This window comes from Neospora caninum, chromosome XII (assembly GCF_000208865.1).
Source record: "Neospora caninum Liverpool complete genome, chromosome XII".
In the NCBI taxonomy this organism is placed as follows: domain Eukaryota; phylum Apicomplexa; class Conoidasida; order Eucoccidiorida; family Sarcocystidae; genus Neospora; species Neospora caninum.
The window spans coordinates 24,452-51,385 of NC_018398.1; the positions used below are offsets into that span (position 1 = coordinate 24,452).

Here is a 26,934-nt window from a genome sequence, read left to right on the forward strand (position 1 = left end):
ATCAACTGACCAGTGACTAGGGAGATACATGCATATTTCCGCATAAGCTGCTGTCGGAACTCCCTTGCTCCTTGTTTAAGATAGTGAACCATTTTCGCATAGTGTTTCCTCACGGCCATGGCAACTGTTTGTGGTCGCTGCCAGCCGGGGTCGGGTGGCGTGGCGTCCTTGATGGCACTATCTCTGGTGCAGACAGATTCTCTCCTCTCAAACCCTCAACTATGAACAAGTCTCAGAAAAGGCTCAGTACCCTTCGTACTGGGAGCGGTAATCTCTGAGACACGATTATTTGCAACCTTTTTCTGGGGAGTATCTTCTAGGAAGTGGACTGCTGGTTTAGATATTGAATATCTTTGTTTACCGGACCCAAGTGCTATTGTGTTATCGTGCTGTTTCTCAAGAACCGAGTGCCAGGTGTAAATTTTCGGGACGAAGGACCGATCCTGAACTGCTGCGCCCAATCCGCTGTCTGCACATGGACGAGCTGCAGTCGAACTCCGAGGAGCGTGGACCGGGCGGATTGTATCCGAGCCACAGCTTAGCATATGGTGAGTTGCTCAACTCGTGAGAACGCTACTGGAACAGCTGGACTGAAGTGTTTGCGTATGAACATCCCTAGTGCCATCCTAAAAGGCACTTGCAGGCCGTATGTGGCGGGACAGCGATCACATGTGGGGTCACTGGCCCATGCAGGGGCCTGAACGGTCCTTGTCAGTCCTCACAATAGCATTCTTCCGCCATTAGTCCCTTGTGCTGCGGCAGAAACCGTCGCAGGCCCACCCCGTAAGTGCTTCGTTTCGTTAGCTGCATCAGTACAGTGGTCACAAGTGCCGCCCACGCATCAAGCTGTAGGCTAGTGTCAAATGCAGAAACGAAGACACCCAGCGCCCGCAGCCAGCACCTGATAGGATGAAGGAAGTGCCGCTTGGCGATGCTTACTAGCAAATGCAGAGAATGGGGACGAGACCGTGCGATTTTCTTATTTATGTTGGCAGCAAGCGGTCACCGGAAGGCTTCACTGCTTCGCCAGGAGATTCGTTTCGACAGCACATGGCGAGTTTTAGGAAGTTGGCCCCTCGTTCAACAGCCATACACGAACCGTGAAATGTAGAAGAGATCTCCTGTATGCGGCTGAGAGAGCAATTATTCATGAAATCATTCCGACGACTCTGGCTGCTCCTTGTAGGGTCACTTCTGGTCACCACTCCTACTTCAGCTCAGACGGTAACAAATGGGACGAGACACCGGATGCGCAGAGTATCCCTTTGTCCATGCAGACGTTGATGAACCATGACCTAAAAATCGAAACCCACAAAAACTGACATCCGACGGTTAAACTTTCCTGACGGCTGACTACTAACACATTTGTGTGATTCCTGCATGCGGCGCGCGCTGAAAGTGCGTGGTGGGTGGTAGACCAACCGTCAACTCAGAGGCTTCTCTCGGTGCGCCACGACGGTGTGCAAGCGGGGTTGCTGCTCGTCTAACTTCATTTGTGTGTTCCTCTCCTATGGCGTATTTTCAGACATTAGTCTCTTCTCATCAAGTAACTTCCTTGGTGGCATACTGCCTTTTTTCTTCCGTTCGTCCATTTGATGTGTGTGTGTGTGTGTGCTATGGACACACCGTAAACCTTGGACCTTGGAACACACGTACCCAGGCGCGCCTGGCACGGATCTGACGATTTCTTGCCGGTAAAGAATTCGCGAGAATACGTCCATATTTGTATCGGAATCATTCGTTTCTTCAGTATCACCACGAGACTAAAGCCGTCGGCAATAAGAGAATCGTACCTGCAGCTTTGCGCCGTTGCCTGCTTTTTCTGTGTTCCTTCGTTCGCTGCGTGTGACCTCGGCCGAGTTGGCGAGTGTGCCTGGCACGAGCGGGTGCTGGAGGCATCGGCCGGCACTATTTTCCTTTGGTGGTTTCTCTTCGGCAGGTCGCAAGAACGATTTAGAACAGGTGCGAGGAAGTTCCTCAACGTTCATGGACGCGCTCTTTTGGCGAGGACCGACCCGCGTGAGGCGCTAACAAGACCGGACTCTGGAAACGCTTTTCGGATGTCGGAGACGCTCAGGCGTGGCCAGAGCAGTGGCTTTTAGGCCTGTCTGTATTATGGAAGGGTCTCGATGCATGGAAATAACAAGAGGGCGATGCCCCGGTGGAGCACCGGCGGCACGAACTGTCACGCGGCGCTCCCTGCAGCTGGCTCTCGGAATCATGCTCGTCTTCAGTTGCCATGAAGCATCCCTCTTCTGTTCGGCTGCTCCGTCTTCCTCTGCTTCTCTCTCAAAAGAGACGTATGACGAGCTACCGAACTTTCTGTTTTCCTGGGTCACGCGGCTATACATGACGGCCCGACCATATCTGCCGTCATTTCTTCAGTCCTGGGAGTTGCAACGCCCGTCGGAAACCTTCCCTCGGTGAGCTCGGCGTCCTTTCTGCTCCATCTCGCTGAGTCTGCTACCCGCTTATCAGCCGTGGAATCCTGTTTCCTGTCGACTGGGATCTTGTGTGGCCGATGAACCGGGCACGCGAATTGCACATGAGTCAAAAACCAATGTTTATCGCTTTGGTTCCTGTCAACGGATCGCCGGGGGGTCCGCTGTGCCAACCGGCTACCCACTTTCCTACTTCCATGACGGACTGTATACAACATCGATCATGTACCCTCTTGGCTGAAAGTATGAAAGATAACGAATCAGCGATGTCCGGCCTCCCTCGGTCTGCACGAACTTTTTACCGGACCACCCACGCAAGATGAGTGCCTGACTGAACGGCAGCCAACTCTGTCGCGAGGCCAGCAAGAAACGCTCAGGCCTCACTGTGTCCTAGGCATGCTTTCTGGGATTCATCTGGTCTTGCGCTTCCAGGTGTCTCGATTTTCCGTCGCTGGCCCAACTGTCCGAGGATGCGCGGATTGTCCTACCGATTCTCCACCGCCTAAAGCAGCGGACTTTTTTTCGTATTTTCAAACTGTCTCTATTGGCGGATACATGCGCGGACCCGCGCTTGGACCACCTGTTGCGAGACAATGCCGGTGAGATTTCGTTGCATGCGAAACGGTTACTCTAAATGTCCCGGCGAAGAAGTGTGAATGCACTGCTGCCGGGGAGCTGAGCTTATCGGATAGTGGCGCCTCGCCGGACAAAGCCGCTTGGTGTTTACAACTTTGCCGTCAGGGAAGTGGAGATCCTCAGTAGAATCGAGTTATCCGCTTACAGTTCTTCAGCAGATGAATTTGCACAGGCCAAGGCGTGGCACAGCTGCAGCCAGCCTGCGGGACTTGGAGCTTCTCCATGAAACCCTTTCAATCCGCCACAACCTGTCGCATGCGTCGTGAATGCCGCACGGGTGTGGTCGATTTCTTGTTTGCGTAAGGCACTGGTGGTCAAGCGGAGCTACCGAACAGGGGACCCGTGAGGATGCGCAGGTCTAGTGCTCGATGCCAAAATCTCTCTTAGGGGAGACACTCCCTGTCAGGGATAGAGAGCCCGTTGATCTTGTGAAGCGTAAGCAACCGTTACGTGATACCGTGCCTGCCGAGGCCTTTGGTGGACCTGATGGCATCCATACCTGTACGGGTGACAGATCAAAGCTCGAGGTAAATACTTACCAAGTTGGCCGATGACAACAGACGCAACTCCTGAAATGCTAGCGGACGCATACCAACACTGGTCCATGTGCGTCTCATGTGCTGGTGTTTCTTCAGATAAATGCTCGGAGCCCCAGCGCTGTGGGCTCTGCCAGTGTTCTGATGATGAGATTCCGCGCACGTGGCGGCAAAAGCCGGACGAAGAGTTCGTGGACCGGCGTCACTCAGGTGGGGCAAGCCCATTTCTTTGGCAAGCATGCGACCGTCCTCGTGCTGGTGTTGCTGTACTTTTAAATTTCGCGTTGCAAGATAGGCAGAACTGTCTCGTACGTTCCATACTTTTTGGGAGCATACACCGTGTCACGCGTACAAGCTGTGTTTCACGTTTGAACAAAAGGCTTGGCGCAGAAGCATTGCACGCGCATCATGGATTCTGTCGTCTATCTGTGCTGTCCGGTGGCATTTTCGCAGCGTCCTTCACGCGGTGGACGCAAGACCAATCCAGCAGGCAACCGGACGATCCTTTCTCAATGTTCAAGACACCAGAACGTCTACAGCAGGGGGGCGCGTTCCCTAAGAGCAACGTCACTCAGCCCACTGGAGTTTACGTCGACCTACTTTTGAATCCTCCGTGCTTCACGAAATACGACGGCGGGGTTGTGTGGCGTCTCCTGTACGATCAAGTGCCAGTGGCGCGCTTAAACAGCGAACCAGCTGTCGCTACCCTCCGATCGGGGTCAGAGAGCGAAAACCCTTTTCCAGAGAACCTCAATGATCCTCGTCTAGAAGGCTCTTCCAGCGCGTGGGCGTGTTCGAACAATGCGAACCTAAGACGGTTGTTGTCTGGCATGCAAGCAAACATTGCGGCACTTGCTGCTGAAAATTTCAACACTCGAGATGACTCACTTCCTCCACTGCCGTACCCAGTGTCAGTGGCGCCTCCAGGTCCGAAGGGAAATGGAAGCTATAGTGCACCCGCGCCTCCCGTCTTTGTCGCGAATCTCGATTTCTTTCGCGAGCGCCTTGCGACGCACCCTGCTCGGATTCAGAATTTGTATTTCACTTTCGGAGTTCTACTGCGCGCGGCGTGCGGGCTGACAGATATCCTGCAGGAGTGCTCGTGCGAGACTGGAAACACCCGTGAAGACCTCTCGACCCGAGCAGAACTGCTTCACATGCTCAATGTGACGACATCGTCTCTGCACGCTTGCTCGTCGGATCATATGAGGAAGCCATTTTTCGACAGCTCCAGGTATCGCATTTCCGCAAGAGACAAGGAGTGGACGCGTGGTCAGTGCTGTGTACTTTCGCTGCTGACGCGGTTCCGCAGGGGCTCGCTTCCTGCGGAGACTTTCGTTTTGTCTCGATGGGTTTCGCAAGACACATCTGCAGAACAGCTCACGGTCATTGTCACGTGGGTGAGAGGAAGCGGCTTCTCGCTGTGAGTTGATTACGCGTCGGTGGAGGCTTGAAGCTCTGCGCTGTATACATGGTACCCTAGAAACCAGTTGTCGACCCTGCGTCGCTCTTGGCAACGAGCGGCATCGGCCCATCTGACGCGGAAGAGATGCTGTCGAATGTTCGGAAAATGGATCATTCGATACACACAGTGCCTGCAGTTTTTGATTCGTTTTATTTGCGCTGGTACATCGAACACGTTTCCTCCTTCCACAGGTGCTAAGACCTCGCATCAATGCTGACCGTTGCGCCGTTACCATTTGATGTCATTTACCTTCAGGCTTCACTTCCTGCAGACAACTGAAGGCATCGACAGGCTCCTACGGTGCGTTCCCTGCGAGAAGTGCCGTCTCCACGGCAAGATCAAATTAACAGCATTGCACATCGCTGCTCGGGTAAGGATTTTTCACCCATCACGGCGGACTGTCACACTTTGCTGTGTGTGATCCCAGACTGGTTTGACAAGTCACAGTTTAGCCGGAAAGGTAGCGTCTAAAATATGTAACCGGGCATCAACTTTAGATACACAGATGGGTATAATTAATCCTTGGACGGGTTGTACGCCATCTGCGCCTGCATACTACCCGTCTGATGTACCTCCCTGAGGAAAGAAACTGGGCCGTATGTCTGGTTTTGATAACGACACTCCGCTCCGACCGGCGAACCAAGCCTGATGCGTCCACATCTCGCGCCGTTTCGTGTACCCGGCGCTCGCGTGACCTCCGCGCCAGCTCTCCATGCGGCTGACGTATCAAAATGCGCTGAACCGAATATGTGCGTGTTGCCGTTGATGCTCCCTCTCAGATGCTCTCCCCATCTCACGCAATGCCGTCACTTGAGCGGAACCAGGTTGCTGCGCTAATCAATGCACTCTACTACTTTGCAGAATCCATCCGCGTAGTGGAGCAAATGCAGGACCGAATATACATGCACAACGCGGGGGTGTGCGCATTCTTCATCGCTCTCCTGCTGCTTATTCTCTTGTTCGTTGTTTATTTTGTCTGGGCTGGCGGTGGCCGGGCGAGACGGAGCGACACCAAAAGCATGCGCTTTAAAAAAAAGTTCACCTAAGCGAAGCATGTGGTGGGAAACAATCTCGAGTGGCGCTTTTGTTGACGTCGGTTTGTGCTGTTCACATTGTAACACTGAAGCAAAACTTTCAAACTTCAACTTACCAAAATGTCGTTTGTGCCACAACTGACCTTCGTCAGCGTGCTTTCTTCAAGTATGTCTGTGCGCGCATCGTCCAACGAACTCCATTGGTTCCCGGTATTGTGCAGCGTAGTTATGCATAGATTGAGCCCCATCCACCTGTGAAAAGCATGGTTGAGTGGCACGTCTTACCGCCGAGGGTATGCCTGACTAGTCTGTGTTCTTAAAAAGATTCGCAAAGTCGAAACGCATCCGAACGACATCTTCTGTTCGGGCGTGTCGTTAGAAAATTTCCAGGCGGAAGAATGCACGATTTTCCCATTCCCCGTTGTCTTGCGCAGTCGCTGTAATGTCACTGAGTGTGATCAGAAGTGTCATGCGTCTAATTGTCGTTCCCAAAGCTCGTCACATCTTTTCGATTATGACACGGCTGGGTAATCACGCGAGTTTTCTTGTGTGCATTTCGGTGGCAGAGAGGTGGCCACACGTGAAGAGCCCGGGCACATAAGAGATAGAGTAGCGACGAAACTGACAACTCTTGACAGCGGCGCGTGTAGTGGGGACGAAAATAGGCCTTCGTCATGTGCTGGCTCCCTGCCAGGAGAGAGCGTGGGAATCATCTGATATATACGTATATATATATATATATATATATATACATCTCCCCCCACCTGCACGTATTACGTGAGGACGCACGCGTTCACACATGCATATATTCCAAGTAGCACCATGAGGGCGAGATGTGGCGATAGACAAATGCGCTGCAGTGGCACTCAGTGTTGCCCAGAGAACCAGCCTTGTCCCGTTTCCAAAGGGTAAATTAGTCTGCCCGTATCCTGCGTTGTCCGTGGCGGAAGACCTCGTTGAGCGCTGTTGTCTGCAGACGACGTGTAAGCCTTCTCATGTCGGTAAAGGCGTCAGAGACCGGGTGTCGTCAAGCTTCCACGTCACCCGGTCTTACACTTCGTCGACAGGGCAAATCGGATTTTGTGCATTTCTCCGAGCGTTGCACAACTCTCGGAATTCTCGATACGGACATACCTCATATACGTCATCAAGTGAGCTGCAGCTGGCACACTGCGTGCCTCCGTCGGGCGACGGACCTCCCAACTCAAAATTCCCCACCTATTCACACCCGTTTCCTGCATGAGATAGAGTCGTATAGAAACTATCTGGATAATCACACCAGAAACTTGGAAGTTGTCGAAAGGAATAACATCTTTTTCTGACGAGGCATTCCTTGTGAATAAATTCAGCGACCAGCACATGCAAACGACCAATACCCGGCACAGCAGGCACCACTTTCTGTGGGTACCATTATATGCAACGAACAGGTGCACTTCAGGAAGTCGTAACAATGCCTGTTGCGGGCCAGGTTCTTTTGACTAACGTTAAAGCCCCTGCAGTAACAGGCGTGCCATGTGACGAAAGTACGAACGAGTGTCTGAGTGTCGTACACAACCACCTACCGGACAAGGACTTTCGAAACAACGGTTCGCATCAAAAACTGCTGCCACAAAACAGGCATTGCACTTTGACTTGTTAGAGACCACGAAGCATGTAAAGCAGTTTACACCGGTAAGCCATGCCTCAGCGATGGCCTATAGACGAGATCCTCGTGTGTTCAGTAAGGCAGAGGAAGAGGCCAGTATACAGTGATGGTATCCTAGTGCAACTTTGTCATCGGTCGTATTCAAGTGATGACGAGGTATATATCTCTTCGAGTGAAAAATCTTGCTACATTCGAGGTGCTGCAAATAGCAGAGACACGTGCTGGTCGTGTAATTTCGGACAACGCTGAGCCGAGTACGAATTATAGATCACCCGATCTTGCCGGGCTTCGCTGCCTTTCGAAGTTGCTGCAACTGTCTCGTAGCTACTTTTGCAATTTTCGGCACCTACGTTATTGACTTTGTTGTCGGTTCTTAAAAGGAGCTAGAGTGGATTGATCCCTGAATTCGTCTTTCGTAGCGTAACGGCCACGGTTTACACACTGCAACAGTAATCAAGCACCTGCTTTTCCGGGGAGTCGGCCGCTCTCCAGTCGTGTTACGATTATTGCGTCCACGGAGGAACGCCCACATAGTCTGTTTGATCCCCGGGCATGTTCACCATAGCAGCAATAACAACATTTGTCCTTCAGAAGAAAGCGGCAAACATATTCAACTGACTTAGAGTGGGACACGGTTTTTTCGGGAACGATACCGAAATCGAAGTCGTCAGGAACCCACAATATGAGAGGTCATTAACTGCCGTCTCACAAAAGCATCGGCGGGCGGTCACGGAAGCGGATGGTAGAGTGAGGAAACGCAAGTAGACGAGGAAATTGCATAGAACATCTTATATGATAAGCACGAACATGATACAAGAGATTCTTAATGGTTTCGACCCACATGCTGCTGGTCGCTCGACGCACTCGATCCAACAGTTTCAATGGCCCTTTCAATGCCGTTTACTGCCGCAATCCTGATTCTTTTGCATGTGCAAATCGGTGGGGATGGATTCGACTCTTGTATTTTGACTTCAGCTTTTCTTGTTCTCCGTCGAAGATATTTTTCTGTATCCTCTGGTGGAGAAAACGCCCTTCCTCTGCTTGCTGGTGAACGTTTATCATTTCCGCTTCACCCTTTCCCAACTGCGACTCGAGCCGGTGCTGTGCCGCATAGAGGTTTTGCTCCCTTCCTTGCAGCTCACCTAGCTTCTTGCTGAGCGTGTCCTCCATCTCCATCATGTCACGTGAGTGGCGGCTATGCTCTTCGTCTATGCGCTCGCGCTCTTGAGCTGCACGCGTTTTCTGCAGTTCAGTTTCCTTTTTTAGTTGCTGCAGCTTCTCATCGGCAGCAGCGGTAGAATTGCCGGAGTCATCCGTCCTGCCGCTGGCGGAGAATGCCAAGTCTCGGGTGCTTGCTGCCACACTATCCTGCACTTGCTTCTTCAGAATTTCCTCTATCGAGCCTGTCGCTGCACTGTGTAATCGTTAACTAGGCGTTCAGTCAGCCCTTTCTTCACAGGAAGACTTACTCGTGCGGGTCCGAGGTCTCATAGACTACAGTGGGAGGCTCAGCTTCTGGCTCAGCATCGTCGACTGGAAGGGCAACCGAACGCGAACTGTGTGCCAGCCAGCAAGCTAAGACGAACGAACAGAGTCGCAGCATTGTTCGACAATTCGGTAAGACAACCTTAACTGGCTGCAGTTCCGTACTTGTGGGCGATTAACAGTGGTCTGCCCTGTACGAGGTCACTTTTGGTATGCGACCCGCCGACAGCTCCGAGTTCGGGAGGCGTGTGATCGGGTGTACTGACAGGTGAGACACACGCTAAGGTGCGAAAAAGTGGTCGTCCCATGAAGGAACAGGTGAATGATTAACCATCAGTGTGAGCTGGAACAACGAGTGTTGGCCGCTGACTGCAGTCACATGTGAAGCCGTGGTAACGTTCAGGTCCCTGCCATAAGCTCTGTGTTCCTTCTGTTCACTGGGGTCAGGTTTTACCACAATAACAATACGCTGTGTCACACCTCGTGCAATAGTGGTTTTCTGTGGCCGCCTAAGAAGCATTAAGGACCACCAGAGCATTACCGGCGCTGTTGCGCAATGGGACATGAGCTGACGCTCTAAGCTGCCGTTTCGACGTTCCGGTGGTGCGTCATGCAGAGAGGTTGACCCTCACCATCTTTTTACTTAGGATGCAACTACCCACCCAAAATCCTGCTTCACCGTATTTCAGGAAGCGAGTTCTTTTCCACTTGGCCATTGTTAGATGGCGTACTTTCCCTATTGTTTGATGTGGCATTTTCCTGTGTCCTGCATCTTAAATGGGTTTGAGGCATACCGTGACCGGCTGCCGCGCCAAGTAGAGGAAGACTGGAAAGCGCTACACTCAGTATACCGTTATTACGCGCTTTATTGTCGGCGACTGGTCCGTGATGAGCCCCTTCGCATTTTCGGCTCACAAGGCTATTCAACCGTCCCAAGGAGAGCGGCGCATCAGAGAAGAATACAAATAGGGTAGTGTTTTTCGTCCCGGATCCGCAGAGCAGAACGAAAAATCTTCGGCAAACATTGTTATCACAGCAAATTGCGTTCTGCCACTGCCGCGAGGAAGGGCTACGCGTGGCCGAGTAGAGCCGCATTCGGTGTTCACCTCGTTTCTATGAACTGCCATGCATTCCTCGCTGCCTCGGATCCAGTGGAGGACATTCGTCTGGATTTTCAAGAGAGAGTGATGTGTGTTGTACACATTCACTGCGAAACGCGAGGAGCAGTACTGAGAACACAACAGCGTTGCTCTGCAAACCCGATGGCTGCTCGCTTTCACGATAAACCCTCAAATATCTCGTCAGGATCTGAAGCAGAGACCGCTGCATGCAGCAGGAGTGCGGATCACTGCACGAACACCTTACCGTGTATGTCTTTCACACGGGACGGCACCATAGTGCTCAAGCAGTGGACTGTACCGCGTGCCCATTTTGTGAGAAGGAAGATTCAGCTGACAATGTCATACTGCGTGGTCGATGGTAAGCCGCGTCGGTGGACCAGAGGCAAATAGACGCCCATCAACACAACGTGAGAGTGGAACGACTTCGCTACTCAGTGGAGTCCATTATAGGGGTAGCTGAACATTGGTAGACGTACATTTGTTCTCTACGCGGCGTACACGTCGGAACTCAGAGTCGTAGGAATACCCCCTAGTTCAGCGTTTTGACTAGCTTCAGTTCCCGAAGCTGGACTCGGTTGGACCGGCTAGGAGAGAGGCAGCGATCACCACTGACGGGTGCCCGGAGGCTTGGAAAGTGACAGAACTTTTTTACCGAAAAACAAAGGGATCGAATCAAATAGTTCTCCCTTGGTGCCACGCATGTTTTTTAGTGGTTGACGTGTGTTCCGAGGGAACGAGATAAGAACACAAGGAGAGCCACAGAAATTAGACAACAACTAAGAATTCAACACAACGACTAAACGTGATTCGCAGCCGGGCAGTCAACCCGCACATCGTCGCACGACTACGGCGCAACAAATCGCTTCATTTCGTCGTACAGGACAAGGACAATCGCGCCACCTACACCGCGAACAACGTTGCTGCCGCACCCCTTGTAGTACGCCGTTATCCCTTCCTCTCTCTGAAGCACAGATACGAGAAATCCAATAGGAAACTACGTCTCCTGTCCCAGCGCGTTTCATGTTCCAGCGACACAGAGGCGCCTCCTGGGTCTGAACCCGACGCTGCGTCACACAGGAGACGGAACGCCTCCCGTGTCGGTCGCTATCGGCTCTGGCCACAGGCTGGCCAATCCATAAAACCTATTAGTCGCAACTAACCACTGCCAGCTTAAAAACGTCGTCTTATCGAGGGGTCGCCGCCCAGCAGCCGTGGCCCAAAAAGGGAACCACGCGGCGGGGGGTGCAATCTGAACAGGAATTCCCGTTGACTTACTACTATCCGGCTCGCACAGTTCCATGTATTCCGGTAGAGGGTATCGCTCCGGAGTGCTTGCATCATCATCCGGCGCCTGTGAAACCAAACATCGGCAAACAATGGGAAGTTCCCAGCAGCGTTCTCCAGACAATTCGGTGACCTAGGCACTGGCACCGGCCTCTCTGCAGCCCAGACACGCTAGATCGTTTCTTCCAGTAGGTCCGCTTCGTTTTCAGCCCCTTGGCGAAACACGTCGGTCCGTCGTCTCCAGGCTGTCTGCCCAATTGCACAGTTCTTGGACACACGCGCAGAACGTCCCGGGTCTTGTTTAATCACTGACAGTCCAGGAGTGATGCTGGCATACCTGACCGTGTCGAAAGGGTAGGCGATCACACCCGCAGCAGTTTCCACTCCTAGACCTATGGCGAAGTTCCGCATCACGGGGTGACTCGTTTTCTTATCCGAAGGCAAGACGGCCTTCGCCGTGTCGTAAAGGCCAAAGAAGGCGGCGCGATACACGATGATTCCAGCGACTGAAACGAGGAAGCCCCGATACAGGCCTGGAATACCAAACTGCGGCAAAGAGACACCATGCTGCGAAAGCGGAGTGTCGCGTCCTTGCCGGATAACTCTGAGCTCCCCCACCCTTCGAGCTCAGCTGGCAAACAATGAACTTTTCAGAAAATGCCGTCAGCCGGACACCAGATGGAGAATACAAAATCGGGCGTGAATCAGGCCTTGCGTTGATGAGGATTCTCGTGCACGCGCTGGAATGACGCTACAGCGGTTCGATACACCCGGAGCGGATACCAGGTCGCCGTGTCGCGTAGAAATGGTGCGAGCACCCGTCCACCGCTGTCGCCATGAACATTGCAGCTTCGCCCTCTAGAGGCGGATTCAGATCAGCGCTACGCTTCCAGGGAACGCACCACAACGGATCTGATGGCACCGCACACTTTGTCTTAAGCTCGCATCATTTGCAACTTGTCTTCACACGTTTGTCTACAGCCACCGAACCAGATACTGCGCGGGAGGCGCACGCCCCCATGTTTAACGGCAGACAGCGCTCTTGAACGCGACACACGGTACATCGCTCCCCTGGACAACTCGCGCCCCTGCAATCCTGCGAACTCACACAAGAGCTGGCGGCACCGTCCATGTTCCGAGCCCGACCTCTTTGTAAATTTTCTGAATGCAGTCGTTCAGCCCCGTGAACTGCCGCTCCGCCTGCACTTTGCCCACGTCCGCTCCTAATCGCGTCCTTGCAAAGTCCAGAGGGTAGACGAAAGCCAGTGAAGTGGCGCCTGCAAAGCACACGAGCGCATTTCCAGTGTAGCGGCTCCTGTGGATCTCCGCAACTGTCCACGTTTGGGGCCTTCTCTTGCGCGCGGTCGACATTCACATTGGAGCGCTGTTCAGTAGATGCGAACAAGCGCGGCACAAGGGGGGATCACGTCTCATGGAGCCCAAAAAGGCCATGCTGTCTCTTCTCTGTTGTTTCAGCACGTGCTGGGGCTCACTGTACGCAGAGGCTCATTGTCCCAAGCCGTCTGTGTCCCCAGCTTACCTGCCGCACCCCCCGCAGCGAGCATCTCTGCAAAGAATTTCCAGAAATCCTTCTTCGGATCATGTCGGACAAAAAGCTTCTGGTACTTTTCCTTGCACGCGAAATTGAGTGCTTGCGTCGGGAAGTAGCGGACAACGTTCGCCCAGTTGCCTGAAGAGGCATTGAACAAGACTCCAAAGGAACGTGGAGAGAGAACGCGACGTGTGTAGGCCAGATAGCACCGCCAGCGGGCTCCCGCGGCTTTCAAATGCGAAGAAAGAGCCTGCAGGCCTGCTGACATTCGAGGGTCGTCCGAGACGCAGCGTGATCTCACCTCGCCAGAAAGACAGGAAGCCCTGCTCTCGGTAAACCCGCACAAAGCAGTCTTTGAGTCCCTCGTACTTCCTTATCTGCCCCGCTTGATGGCCGATCTGAGTGCTTGCGTCTTGCAGCTGGAGCAGCAGCTTCACCCTCTCAATAGGGGCAACAACCGTCTTTGAAATCCCTCCAGCGACTCCGCCCATGAGAAAATCCTGGAGGAAGGACTTTGACTGAGCTCGGAAGTCCGCACTGGAAGAGGGAGCGGCGCTCGGAGCCGCCATGTTTCTGAAGAAAGCCGCGTTTTAACCCTCAGGTTTCGCGCATGCAAACCCGCGAGGATCCGCGCCCGGGCTACGCACCTCGACCTCGAAGCGCCTCGAGTTGCTGCTCCAGAGTCGCTCCTGCCGCGCCTGCCTCTCGCGGCGCGCTCGGGACAAAAGGAAGAAAAGGAAGAACAGTCGAGCTGTGCGCTGCTGTCAGTTACCGTGGCAGAAGCCCCGTGGCGACTCACGCCCCACAGACTGCGGTTTCGCTGACATACGCCAGCTTCCGCACGCCGTTCACGCAGACTTTGTAGACACACGGCCTGCACACACGGAAAAACAGTTTCCAGTCATGCAGGACAGGGCGAAGCTTCAGCCCTGCCAAAGGTTGTGTGGCAGCCTCAATCCCCACGTTCGCCGCCGAGCACACGGAAGAAAACTGCCCAGCCGTCGGTTCACAGCCTACTGCAGTGAACGACTTCGAAGCGACTGCAAAGTGAATTCAGCGCTGTGGAGTGCGCACAGTTGGAATACGAAAGCCTACGTGAACGTGAACCCTGCGAGCGGCACGCGGCAGAGAGAGAGAGAGCCTTTGCGGGCCAAGAGAGCTTTGCTACTTTTCTCGAATCTCTGGCGTGCTTTTGTCGGCCTAGCTACGCAAGACAGGCTCCCATATGCCGCGCCTGTTTTGGACCTGTATTCTCCTTCAGCACTTCGCCCCCAAAGAACGGCTTGGATTTTCGAAAACGTTTTGCGAAGATTTCTGACTGAAAACCATTCACCTCGATTCCGATGCTCCCCTGACTCTCGGTATCAAACATTTGTGCCGCAGCTGCTTCCAGTTGCACGGCGTGCGTCTTGCGGTCTTGTCTCGACGAGGACCGAGAGACTCCCTGCTTCATCCGCTGACTTGTCAAACGCGGAAGACATTCATTTTGGCCAGGTTTCCTTCTTTGCACTCCGCACTTTTGAGAGACCGACGTGGTTCCATTTCGCCGCAACTCTCGACTGAGTAGCAGACCGGTGTGCAGTCGGAACGCCGCACCCGGACATCGGCGTCGCAGCTTTTGGCTGTCCGCTCGGCGCTGGTCCGTAAGCGCAGAGCTGTCTTTACAGTTAGCATGCGTTCTGATAACCACATATATGTGATTTGCGTATTTTCTTCTGTTGGGTTCTCTGCGGCATTTTATCCAGTGTGTGCGATTGTGGGAGCGTCGCACACAGGCTTGGTAAAGGCTGATGACCCGAGAAAACTCGCAAACGCGAGGCTCCAAGTTCGGTCTTGCGTGTTGCCCCGTTCACCGCGAAAGGTCATTGCGATCTCCTTCCTCACTCTCTTCGTTTGGCGTGCTTCAGGGCGCGCCTCTTTTCTGTGGATTCCCCCATGCCACACACACAGCCTCGCCGAGCAGCACGTGAGACCTCGGCGCGTCAACCTGCCGCGCGTTTGTGGCCCGCGATGAAGCCGGAGAGTTCCGCCCCGCGTTCGACACAGCAGATGGAGTGTCGACGCCGCACACTCGCGTTGCGCGTGGCACTGTTCTCTTTTTCTTTCTTCCTCGCCTCGCGACTCGTCGCAGCACCAGCTGAGGCCGCCGACAGGTCCAAAGGACACGCTTCCGCTCCCACAAAGGGCTCTGAGACTGGTCCCGCCGCGTCGTCCGAGGCTTTCCGCGCGCTCAGCGCACCAGATGCTGCTCTCGTGCGCGAGCTCGCCGGCGCTGGAGGACCGACAGACGATCTCCCCCTGGTCGTGCCCACCGACGCACAGGCACTGGCTGAAGCAGCAGCTGCGCGAAGGCACACTGAAGGATGCAGCGAGACCGAAGAGCGAACCGGAGAAAGCAACCCGGTTCCTGAGGGAGAAGCACGCACGGGAGGCAACGACCAGCAGCCGCCCGCGGATGGGGCTGCATCGCAGTGCACCCGGGTAGGTTCTGGAGCGACGTCGCAAAGAGCATCTTCCATGCGCTACCAGACGGCATTGGCGGCGACGCAGCTCTTCTCGTCGCTCGAGGGAGCGCGGTCCGACGCTGGCTCCCGGGAACCTTTGCAGCGAGCGGGGACGAAGTCTGCCGCTCGCGCAGCCGCGGAGGATGCATGCGCAGAGGCTTCACACCCCAGACACTCGTGTCCTCTGTGGGGGGGAAGTTACGACGAGAGGCGCTCGCGGTTTCTGCTGCGCTATGGCGATCTCTACAACCAGGAAATCGAGGAGATCAAGGAGCGAGAGCTCGAGAGGTTCAAGGGCCAGGTGTACATGGACTACGCCGGTAGGCAGGCGTTTTTCGAGCACGCGTGGCCGGCCGACCCGCAGTGCGATACCTCAATGCGTGACTCGAGGTCCACAGGCGGAAGACGCAGTGGGATGTGGAACAGCCAGAGTCGCTTTCTGATCCTCCACCCGCAGAGCCAACCGGAAAAAATGTCGCCGATCTTCCATCGTGCTTGCCAGCCCTCCTTCGTAGCGCTTCGAACCTGCGTCTCGCCTCTCTGGAGAGCAGCCACATGTCGCCTTTTCTGTGGTCTTCTGCGCAGGCAGTGGAGTCTATCAACGCCAGCAACTGCGTGAGGTCTTGGACGACTTTTCCCGCAATGCATACGGCAACACACATTCGCGAAATCCTTCTGCTAAACGGACAGGTTCGAATCAAAGTCTCCTGGGGAGTGCCTGAGTGTGCGACCGCCGCAAGACGCCGGGAGGCTCCGCGGTTCTCGCTCAGGCGAGTCAACACTCTGAGGAGTCCTCTCGGCGCTCTGCGGTGTTCACGTGCAGATCGTCGCCGCCAACTGCCGTCAGCTGTGCGCAGTGCCTGCTGTCGCGTGACGCTGAGGAAACTTCTCTCCTCTGGGGGACACGGCGACACTGACGCACCGCGACGTGTAGACTGGAGGGCGTAAACACGGGAGTGTGTACGAAAACCAGGAAGGAGACGACCAAAAAGTGAATGTCGTGACGCTCAAGAGAGCGCGCAAGGCTCGCTTGGGTCCGCGTGAAACCCGCGTGAACCGACGATCCGGCCGTGATGTCTTTCGCGTCGAGTCTTTAGGCAACCATGCGGCTTTTTTTTCGCTGAGACTTGTGAAGAGTCCAACGTCACTGGGTTTTGCAGACGACAGACTGAAGGAAGCCCGTTCGGTGATTTCGCGCTTTTTCGACGCCCCCGAGAACGAGTATGCAGTGATTTTCACCAGCGGTAAGGAAAACCGCCCACGCACATCCTATTTTTCGGACTGCGGGCGCAAACGACAGGAGGGTGACTGGCATTTTCTCCGAGGGGAACGCCTCCCCGCCCCGACGTGCCGCGCGCTCGGGAGCGTCGACACTCGTGCAGAGCCTCGTACCGAGGCTCTACCCGAGGAAGACGGAACCGGACGGGCTGTTTGGGGAGTGCTTTCGACACCGTCTTGGACCGCGGGAAGCGCGTCGCCCGCTCTGTTGTTTTTTCAGGGGCGACGGCCGCGCTGAAACTGGTTGGAGAGTCTTTCCCCTTCGCTGCAAGACTCTCCTCTTTCTACTACCTGCGAGTCAACCACAACTCGGTTCTAGGAATCAGGTTCGTGCCTCCTGGGCCACAGAGAAGCAGCCGCCTTTGCGTGTCGCGGCCGTTGCTTCTTCCGGTCTTGTCGATGGCCGAGACGGATCCACGAAGAAAGAGGGCGTTGTCGAAGCCGCGGGGAGTTCAGAGCTGGTCTGCAGCAGCTGCGTCTGAAGGCGCGTGACTTGTGGCGAGGGCGTGATGTGGGCGTGCGCCGATCTGCAGGGAGTACGCTTATGCGAAGAACGCCAAGAGTGTGCGGGCCCTCTCTCCTCGAGAGGTGGAGCGAATTCTCACGGAACGCGAACAGAGAGACGCACCTTCCGACGACAATGACGCAAGCCGCCCCAGCTGCCTCTTTGCGTTCCCAGCCAAAGACAACTGGAACGGGCGTTTCTTTCCACAAGACTGGATCACGCGGGTGAAAAAGTAAGCCTGAGCAGAAACGCCGCCAGAATCCCCGAACGGTTTCAGCCGTGTGAGGCTGAAACCGCCCACGCAAAAACCCGCGTGCCTTCCCACGAAACGCCAGCGGTGCACACGGCTTCGATGTGGAGCACGAGTCGCTCGTGGGTTGTTCTCTCTCCGCCGCCGACTGTGTGCCGAGATCGCCGCTGGCCGTGCGAAACTCGGTCTCGGCTTCTGGATGGAGCGCTCGAGTGTGATTCGTCCAAATCCGGCGCTTCCCCTTCACGTCCCCGCGATGGGCCGCGCGTTTGCGGTCTCCCCGTCGAGGCTCTGTTCGTTTCACTGCGGCGTGGCGCAAGCGAGAGCGCGCGCGTTTCCTCTGTGGCTAACCGTGCAGGCTGGGTCTGAGCAATGACAACTGTCGCTGGTTTGTCTTGCTCGACGCCGCGGCCTACGCTCCGACGTCGCCTCTCTCGCTGGCCCGCCACCCCGCTGACTTCGTCGCCTTTTCGTTTTACAAGATGTTCGGCTACCCCACCGGACTCGGCGCCTTGCTCGCGCGTTCCGAGGATGCCACCAAGCTGCAACGCGTAAGCCGCGCTGGCTCCGATCCTCCGGGTTCTTGCGCCTCGGCTTTCGGCCGCCGATAGCTGCGGCGATTCGCGCCGAAGAGACGGACACCTCTCTGCGCGCGTTTTCGGTTTGCTTTCTTCTGTGCGACAGCTCTACTGGGGCGGCGGAAGCGTGGCGGCCAGTGTCTGCGATAGTCGCTGGTGTGCGCGGAAGACGAATTTCGCTCTCCGCTTCGAGGACGGGACGCTCCCCTTCCTCGCCATCGTCGCGTCCCTGTACGGCTTTCGCGCTCTAGAGGTAAGCAACGGCAGAAGCAGGCGGGTTCCCCGTGCACGCGAAAGCAGGGCATTGTCGAGCGCGAGAAAGCGAGACGCGCTGCCGCCGATATGTGTAGGCACTCGCCGTTTCGGGTGCCCACACGGGAAGCGCTCAACCGCGGCAGCTGCTCGGCCAGGCCACCCGGCGGCGTTTCTGGGTCTGGCGCCTGTGTGGCTGCACTGCGGATGCAGTTTAGGAAAGAGGACCGCGGACCACGATTTGTCCGTGCGTCGCAGGCGATCGGCATGGAGAAGATTCACCACCATGTGGCGGCGCTGACGACCCACCTGTTTGAAAGGTTGCAGCTTCTCCGCCACTCCAATGGAGCTCCTGCAGTGTTGGTCTACTGGAGCGAACCCAGTCCTCCGACCGGTAGGCAGCCCAGAGAGCGCGAGGGCGCTCTGCCGCAAGCGAGCGGAAAAGTTTCGACACCAAGCCAGACGTCAGCTGTGCACCTGGCGATCTATCAGATTTACAGGATCAACAACGGCAAGCTCGGGGCGCGATCCCACCACGGGCCCCAATGCGCAGAGCGTCGTTCGCGTCCTGTTTTTGGTGGCCACCATCTCCAGTGCTCACCGCCCCAGAGGTGAACGAATCCCGGCGCGCGCTACAAATCTCCGGGTCGCGTGACGCAGTTTTACCTTCCCGTGGACGCGTCGTGTTTCTTGCTTCAATCTGTGGCATGCAGGAGGAATCGTTAGCTTCAATCTGCTCCGCCCGGATGGTAGCTTTGTCCCTTTCCCGCAGGCAAGCTTCCGTTCCCTCCCCAGGTTTTCGCCCTAGAGAGTCTGTGCAGCTTGTCGGCGTTGTGCATTCTCGCAAGACCGTCGTTTTACGACCGTGCCGCACACCTGGCCGCGTGCACATAAATGGAAACCGAGCAACCACCAGCCGCACATGTCTCGCATGTGGATCCAACGCGGTCCAGTGTCTAACTGGCGCAGGATGACACTTTCGCCTAGAGAAACGTCCTTGACGGCCACTGCGCCAAGCGTCCAGGGTCCAAGTGTTGTCGGAGCCCCAGCGCGCTTTTAGATTTTCCCAGTTTCTGTGCGAGGCGACGTTTCGGGTTTTCACAGTCTCAACAAGCTTTCGTCCGTGCTTTTTCTGGCGCAGGTTGAAGCCGACGCGTCAGAGGCTCTGATCCACCTCCGAACTGGCTGCTTCTGCAACCCTGGAGGCTGCCAGGCAAGCGAGAACAACCTGTCAAAATCCACGATCTTTGTCTGTTTTGGACAGGCGAGCCCCGTGTGTTTTCCGAGGGAACCTCCCATTTGCAGCTGGTTCCCTGGGTTCCGTAGAGTTCTTTGTGGCAGTGGACTGAACCTCACGAGAGCCGGCATCTGGAGACTAGCCTGGCGAAGCAGTGTCACCCCTACACGTGTTCGCTCTGGAGAAACCAGTACCAGAACGTCGTTCGTCGCGCAGAGCCTGAGGAACGCGCCCAAGTCAGCGCTGGGCGTCGTGTCGCATGCGGCACCGTAGCCTCTGGTATTTGGAGAGTCGCTTGATCGCCTGTATGCCGTTTGCAGGACTTCCTCGGACTATCCGCCGAGGACATCATTCGAAATAGTCAGAAGCGACAAAGCTGCTCCGACCCTTCCGGCGCGACTCTCTCAGTGGCCTCAGCAGTGCCGAGCCTCGTGACGGGTTTGGGCGGGGGGAGCCTCGGAGGCGGGGTGTATCGAAAGCCTGCTGGTTCAGTCCGCGTGTCCATGGGCTACTTGTCGACATTCAGCGACGTCGATGCTCTCGTGGCGTTCATCAGTGAAACCTACCTTTGGTGAGGCTCAGCGTGAATCGGATGAAGCGGCGCCGCCTGTGAAGCGCCGTCCATCGGCCCTCGGCGCCAGTCGCACCAGGCGACACCAGAGCGCGCTCAGGCACTTGCGACGGCGCAAGGCACTGCATGTGGGTTTGTGGAAAAACCTGCTTTCAGCAGTGCGTGAAGGCGACACTGCTTCTGAGTGAGCTGTCAGGAAGCGGCGCCAATTCGCGCCCCGCGGTTCGTCTGTTCGCCGACGTTCCCAGGGGCCGCCCGCCGTCAGGATTTTGCGGTCTCCGGATGGCGGGAAGGCCGCTCCGGCCGGGCGAGCTCCGCACGGGTGCTCAGACCCGCGCATGCGCCCATACGTTTTCTGCGCATGCGGTGACCAAAACGGGAAGAAGGCGTCCGAGGAGCGATCTGCAGAGTGCGTCGCTGGGAGCGCCTCTGGCAAACCCGCGGCTGGCCGACTTCCAGTTCCCCCCTGGAAGCAGAGAGAGAAAGGCGCTGCAGGTTCTGGGGGCTCAGGATCTTCCACCACAGCGGGAAGCCCCTGCCTTTTGAGAGTTTGCTTTCGTACGGAAAGCGGTGCGGAGTCGTAAAGGACTACTACTGGTACGGCGCCTTTGCGTTTTCAGTTTGTGTGTCGTGAACAACGGCTGAGCCGCACCTTTTTTGTTTCCGCCCTCGGCGGTCCCTGCGCTGGCTTCGCAAGACAAACAAGGGGAATCTGTGCACACGTAGACAAGCTGCGACGAGAGAGTCGTTCGAACTCCGACGCTGCAATGGCGAGCATGAAGCCTACACGCGCGCCTGTCGTCATGCGCCTTCTCTGTGCCGGGATGCAGCATGTGAACGATGGGAACGAGCAGAGGATGAGTCGCGTGCTGTCCCTACGGCGACATCGTGTGTGTGTCGACTCTGAAAAAGCAGAAGAGAAACGGGTGGGGCCGCAACAGGCAAACACTTTGGTCGCCTTTGCAGTCGAGTGTTCCACGGAGTTCCACGGCTTTTTTTGGAAAAGTGGGCGCAAGCACGCGGCACGCGCGCCTCTCCAAGCAGGCTGTGTCCACCCTTGCGGACAGCCGCATCCGAGTGCCTTCTCGGATACAAGGTGAGACGCTGTTCATGCTTCTGATAGAACACACGCTGCCTGAACGAAACATTTGGCCCTCATCCACTGACAACTGTGATTCCGGCGGGATACCCAGAGAGAGAGCCTGCAACGGCGATCGACCGCTCGCTGTTGCGTTAGGCCTTGCACGTTACGCGGTGAGCTCTGCAGTCCCCTTGGCACCACGCCCGTTTGGCTTCCTGCCAGAATGACGCTCCAGTGTACGCGGGGGTTTCAACCTTCACTGCAGTGTTTGTTTCTGTCACCCGACACTTTCGACGGCGGTCCCCGTACGTCGCAGATATCCCCGATCCACAGAACCCGCCCGCGCAGACGGGCTGAAAAAAGGGGCGGTGGTTTTTCCACAGTCGCCCGCTCGCTCTCGCCCTTTGCCAGGCGATTTTGCCTCTCTGAAGCAGTCACGCAGCCACCACTCGCAGCAAGACGCTCACAGACACGGCGGCGAGAGTTCTTTGCACCCACGAGGTTTCTTGGGGCCGTTGCTCCTGGTTGAAGACAGCGTCGGGAAACCGATTCACTGACTCGCGTGCGCCTAACCACGTTTACGAGGTGAATGCGAAACCTGCGTCACTTGCCCAGCCTTTGGAAATTCCCACACGCACGCGTCTGCCAAAAAACCGTGGAGTTTGCGCATTTTCCCTGGCGAGATGCCGCCGCGTCTTTTTCGCTTGCTTCGCTGCCTGGGGCTCTTGGTGCCGAGCAACGAGAGGAACGCCGCAGAACACTTTCTAAGGTGTTCAGCGAAACGCATCAAGAAGCCGGCTCACGAAGTGCGCGCACAGTCACGTTTCCGCCATCGTGGGAGCGGGCTTCTCGTCTTCCCATGCCTCGGCCAGGTCAATGTACCCCGGTCGCACGCCGGCGACGCCGACGCGATTCCGAAAGGGTGCGTACCAGCGGTGTGTGTTCCAGTCTACGGGGCTGCACATTTCACATTGCAAAGCAGCGGACACTTGAGCTTTTTTCACGCACGAGCTTCCAGACCGCTCCGGGGGATGCGGGGGCTGACACGACGCGATCTGAGGTGCTGACCGTGGCCGACTCGTGCGCCGGGGAGGTTGCAGCTCGTGCAGAACGCAGCGAGACTCTGGCTCTCTGCGGAACCCGAGACCCTAAAACGAAGAGACCAAACTGCGCTAAATCGTTTCACAGCTTTGGAGGTCCGAGATCGGCCTCCGTTTCCATCGTCGGTCTCCGGCCCGCAGACGTGACACATGGGAGTGTCTGGGCCTAGCCAGCTTCTAACTGGCTTTCGGCACGACACGTGACTCACACGGACTGCCGCTTCGGCTTATTTCTCCGTCTTCGTCGGCGTTTCTTTGCCGCTCTTAATTCTTCCATCGTCCAAAGATCATCGTCGGGGTGGTCGGAACCCCCGACTTCGGCGGCCAAACTCTCCGAGACAGAGTGGTGCTGTGCGTACAGATCGAGCTCCATCACGAATATCTGAGAAACAGACGGAAAACAGGATGGCCTCGTGTCCACCTGCCGACACTCCGCAGCAGTGCCTGGACCTGGCGAAGCGAGGTGCGGAAACGGGGCGACCCGCTTTCGCACAGACGCGCGGCTCGCCGCGGCGTCTGGGAATGCGCCTTTTTGCGCGCAGGAAAAACTCTCAGGTAAGTACACCCCGAGTTGTCCGCGCGAGGGCGCTTCGTCTCACCTGAGCGGTCAGTAGAGCGTCGTAACCCGCCTCGTGCGATCGTCCACACTCCGGCCCGCTGTCGCAGTTGAGTTGCTGAGGCAGTTCAGACAACGCGAGAGGCGACCCACAGTCGCTTTCTCGTCGGTTAAATGCGGAACCACAGGAAAGCCACCCGCGGCGGAATCTGCAGGCGGGGAACGGAGACACCCTCTCGCGTCTACTCGCCACATTGGGAAACTGCCATCGGCAAAAAAGAGAGCAGCCCGAGAGTCAGCCCCGAATCGACAACTGGTGCGCTCCAGTTCCGGATCCCGTGGGGTGTATGTACCGCGTGTACGGCCCGGGGCCAATATCCGGCCGCTTCTGGCGGCCCAGACGGACTGTCTTGCGCGCCACGCATTCGCCCCCCTCTGGAGAACTCGCTGACCTGGAAAGACAAATCAAAGTCGCTGCGTCGATGGGGCGCGATCTCAAAGAGGCACACGCTTTCGCTGCGGAGCAGGTGATGGCGGAGCGAGACTAGCGAGGTGGTCCTGCGAGGCGCATGCAGAAAAACAGAGTGCAGAAAAACAGAATGCAGAGAAAAAGATGCATCGGGCGAATTTGCCCCATTTGCAGAATCGGCACGACATCGAGACTGAATCCGCGCTCTGCCGCGGCACGGAGTCTCGCCCCTTTATGCCGCCTAACAGGCAACGTCCCTGGCTCCAGACCGCCGACGCACCGCAACCACGAGGAACGGAGCAAAAGAGAAGACCGTTTTTCTCTGGACGCTGGCGGCGCAAGAGAGGAGACGAACACAGATGCGAAAAGTGGGAATCAAAGGATCTGGTCAAAGTGCATGCCGATGGCGGCGCAGACGCACATCGGCAGTCTAGGAAACAGAACCGCGACAAACCCGGCACTCCCACCCGTCGAGGAAATGCTTTTCCGCTGTGTGGCTGCGGCGCGCCTCATAACCTTAGGATGGTTTTTCCTGGCTGCGCGCGATGAGCAAAGAGGCAGCGGTAGCCTTCGCCCCGGAGAATTACCTCGGATCCCCGATCTTCAGAACGAACGTCTTGCCCTCGTTGGCCATGTGCTTGGTATCATAAATGCCTCCGGTGAAAAGCCTGAAAACACTCAGCGGCTCTGCCACAGTCTGAAACTGCATGTGCCTCTCCTCTCCTGCAGGCACCCCTGACCCTTACAAAAAGACCTTCGGCACGCCGCAAACTCGGCGTCCGAAATCGCGCGCGTGCGCAAGGACTGGATGCTACACGGTGCACTGCAGCCTCCCGTCCTGCTCTCACGAGCACACACGCACGGCAGACTGTCGCAGCGAGAGAAGCAACAAGGCGTTGCTACGAATGCGCCCCCGATCGCGTGAGGCATCCCGTCGAAAGCCGATGCTCACAACCCGCCTTCTCCCCTCCCCCCTCCTAAAGAAGAGCTTCCTCCACAAAACGGCGCCTGCGCCGTGTGGCGCTCGAGTGCTTTCATCACCCCTGGAACTGTGGCTCTCTCGGCAACGCACCGTAGCATTTCGCTGCGAAACTCGGCAAGTGTGTCGGGAACCTTTCCGATGAATTTGTCAAACGCATGCAACAGGTCGAGATGGCCATTGTGGACGACAAGAGGTTTCTCCTTCTCCACGATGGCCTCGATCAGGCGCTGCAGACCCGACACTTCCAGTCCGCCCGGTGCCCGGGCACAGACGCGAACCGCGTTTTGCTCTGTGCGGGAACTCTCCCGCCGAGGCAGCGTCGAGACAGCTGAACACCGTGGACACACGCGCCCAAATGCGAAACGATTCGTGGACGGCCCTCTTCTTTAGAGCTTGCGAGACAGACGCGACGGCCCAACGCTGCGCACCGTTCCACAGCGGCGATCTGGAGATAGTCGGCATGCCTCGGAGCCGCTCATACCTCCCGTTCCGAAACGATCGCGTGCACCGGACGAGATACGGAACACCTGTTTTTTGCTCAGACCCCTCGCGTACCAATCCTGTCGCCTTTTTAGGGCGGTCTAGTGTCCAAAATAGCCCTTGCAAATGGAAAGGAACACCATGCCTCACACGTTACGCGCTTGGAGAACGGGCGCCGCGGCTCGGTGCGCTCCTCCGTGGGCGAAAGGCCGCCGCAGAGCCGGTTCCCCCCCTCCCGCTACTCTCCCTCGCGGCACAAAAGTGCGAGAAGCCTCCACGAGTTCGACTTTTTGCCTCGCATACCAGGCTGCTGTCTCACCAGCAGGCAGTGATGCCGCCCTCTCACCTGCGTCTGCATCGCCTGTGGGTTCGCCGTGCCGGCTACGCCCAGCGCCTCCAGGCGGAGCGTCCCCGTCTCCATTCGCAGATCCTTTCGGCTCCCCGGAGAAGTCCCCGTTGCCGGAGCCGGTGTGGCCGCAGTTCACAGCCGCGCTGTGGCTGTGACGCGTGTGGCGTGCACTCCCCACCTGCTCTCGCGTGTGTTGTTGCAGATCTGCGAGGCGAGTGTAGTCGAAGCCTGAGCGAATCCACTCGTTGAAGTCCAAGCCGTTCTGGAGAAGCCACTTGAGAGTCGCCGTATCGACCCCCCCTTGCTTCCGCTGCTGGGGAAATGCGTAGAATGTGTACGGGGCCAACTCCCACTTTGATCCGCTCGCCTCGTCACTGGAAGGCGCCCCGTCGCGCTCTGTCGCGCGGCCGCTCCCGAGGCAGTCGTGCGCCTCTTCAGTCCCTTCGTCTCGCGAGGAGTCGGCGGCCTGTGGAGACGGAGGCCTGACGGCTGAAGACGAGGACAGACCTGGCGGCGGGCCAGCAGAGGCGGGGGGACAGCGACGAGCTGCGCAGATGCCCAGCTGAGGGGCGAGAAAGTACTCGGCGCCTTGGACGCAGCGCTCAAAGTAGGAGGCGAGACAGAGCGGACGTTTCACGGACGACGACTGCGGGAAGAGACCTGTGAACTCTGGAGCCATGGAACCGGAAACAAAGAGAACCCCGAACGGAGGATCGCACGGCAATGGCAGTCGAGGCAAGGGAGCCTGGAAAGACCTCGCTCGGCAGTGAGAGGCGAGCCCGTAAGGGCGGAAGAGCGACGAGGCGATTTCTCGGACACTCGACCGCGAGTCACGGGCGCAGTGTTGACTGTGCGCGCAGCAGCTGCGAGAGCGACGCAGAAGCGTTCCGAAAAGACTGCAAATTCCACGGTTTAAGAGGATTAGCATGCACGGCGAAATTCGAAGCCTCGACGAGCGCTTTCTTGAACGGGCTCTAGTTTCGTCTGCATCCACCCTGCGGTTTCACCTTTCCACTGAACCTGGCACTTACCCAAATCGATGGCAACAAAATCTGCCTCGGAAATGTCCTTCACCGCCTGGTCCAACAGACGCACCTTCTCCGCCTCGCTGAGACACCGACGCGAACTCGCCGAGGAACAGTCGCCATTCTCGATGGAGCCTTGGCTGCTGCACGCATCTTCAGAACAGGGAGGGCTCTCAGCCTGTCTCTTATTGCCAGTGCCCATCCCATGGAAAAGTGTAGAGTTCAGCGACTCGCGTCGACGGAAAGAGATTCGGCAAAGGGTTGTTGCCGGAAAAAGCAGTGCGCGAGGCAGAGCAAACAAAAAACGCGTGAGGGCCAAGCCCGAACTGCAGGCGCGTCTACTTTCAAGACGTTCCCTCTCTTCGCGAGGTGTACAGACACCTGGACTCAGCTGTCTGCCTGTCTCGCTGCGGCCACGGCAAAGATCAAAGGCGGCGGGTCAGAAGAGAAGTCAGGGAGTTGAGTGGGTGTATTAAACACTGAAGGCTGGCCTGAAATTTCTGCAGCTCCGGTTGCTG

The 26,934-nt window shown here is 56.6% G+C and overlaps 5 protein-coding genes across 5 annotated transcripts; 2 read left to right on the forward strand and 3 right to left on the reverse strand.

The window, feature by feature from the left end:
• Window positions 1-1,380: 1,380 nt before the first annotated feature.
• On the forward strand, window positions 1,381-6,124 carry NCLIV_060300 (cDNA, FLJ96396, highly similar to Homo sapiens ERO1-like beta (S. cerevisiae) (ERO1LB), mRNA, related; the record flags this gene model as incomplete). The annotated part of the gene is made up of 6 exons (XM_003885584.1): window positions 1,381-1,412; window positions 2,874-3,040; window positions 3,713-3,823; window positions 4,067-4,847; window positions 5,334-5,448; window positions 5,858-6,124. The coding sequence occupies 6 exons, from the start codon at window positions 1,381-1,383 to the stop codon at window positions 6,122-6,124; spliced, it is 1,473 nt and encodes a 490-aa protein (XP_003885633.1).
• A 2,533-nt stretch (window positions 6,125-8,657) lies between these two features.
• On the reverse strand, window positions 8,658-9,360 carry NCLIV_060310 (hypothetical protein; the record flags this gene model as incomplete). The annotated part of the gene is made up of 2 exons (XM_003885585.1): window positions 8,658-9,171; window positions 9,227-9,360. 2 exons carry the CDS (start codon window positions 9,358-9,360, stop codon window positions 8,658-8,660), a joined length of 648 nt encoding a protein of 215 aa, XP_003885634.1.
• A 1,847-nt stretch (window positions 9,361-11,207) lies between these two features.
• NCLIV_060320 (putative mitochondrial carrier domain-containing protein) lies at window positions 11,208-13,768 on the reverse strand (the record flags this gene model as incomplete). Its single annotated transcript, XM_003885586.1, has 6 exons — window positions 11,208-11,324; window positions 11,639-11,714; window positions 11,985-12,193; window positions 12,794-12,924; window positions 13,188-13,337; window positions 13,501-13,768. 6 exons carry the CDS (start codon window positions 13,766-13,768, stop codon window positions 11,208-11,210), a joined length of 951 nt encoding a protein of 316 aa, XP_003885635.1.
• Window positions 13,769-15,248: 1,480 nt separating this feature from the next.
• NCLIV_060330 (putative molybdopterin cofactor sulfurase) lies at window positions 15,249-20,920 on the forward strand (the record flags this gene model as incomplete). Its single annotated transcript, XM_003885587.1, has 9 exons — window positions 15,249-16,023; window positions 16,864-16,947; window positions 17,202-17,307; window positions 17,515-17,718; window positions 18,095-18,287; window positions 18,421-18,567; window positions 18,825-19,037; window positions 20,124-20,374; window positions 20,623-20,920. 9 exons carry the CDS (start codon window positions 15,249-15,251, stop codon window positions 20,918-20,920), a joined length of 2,271 nt encoding a protein of 756 aa, XP_003885636.1.
• Window positions 20,921-22,273: 1,353 nt separating this feature from the next.
• NCLIV_060340 (putative CAF1 family ribonuclease domain containing protein) lies at window positions 22,274-26,618 on the reverse strand (the record flags this gene model as incomplete). Its single annotated transcript, XM_003885588.1, has 8 exons — window positions 22,274-22,412; window positions 22,765-22,937; window positions 23,155-23,229; window positions 23,564-23,669; window positions 24,168-24,248; window positions 24,653-24,890; window positions 25,389-26,060; window positions 26,423-26,618. The coding sequence occupies 8 exons, from the start codon at window positions 26,616-26,618 to the stop codon at window positions 22,274-22,276; spliced, it is 1,680 nt and encodes a 559-aa protein (XP_003885637.1).
• Between the last annotated feature and the right edge of the window lie 316 nt (window positions 26,619-26,934).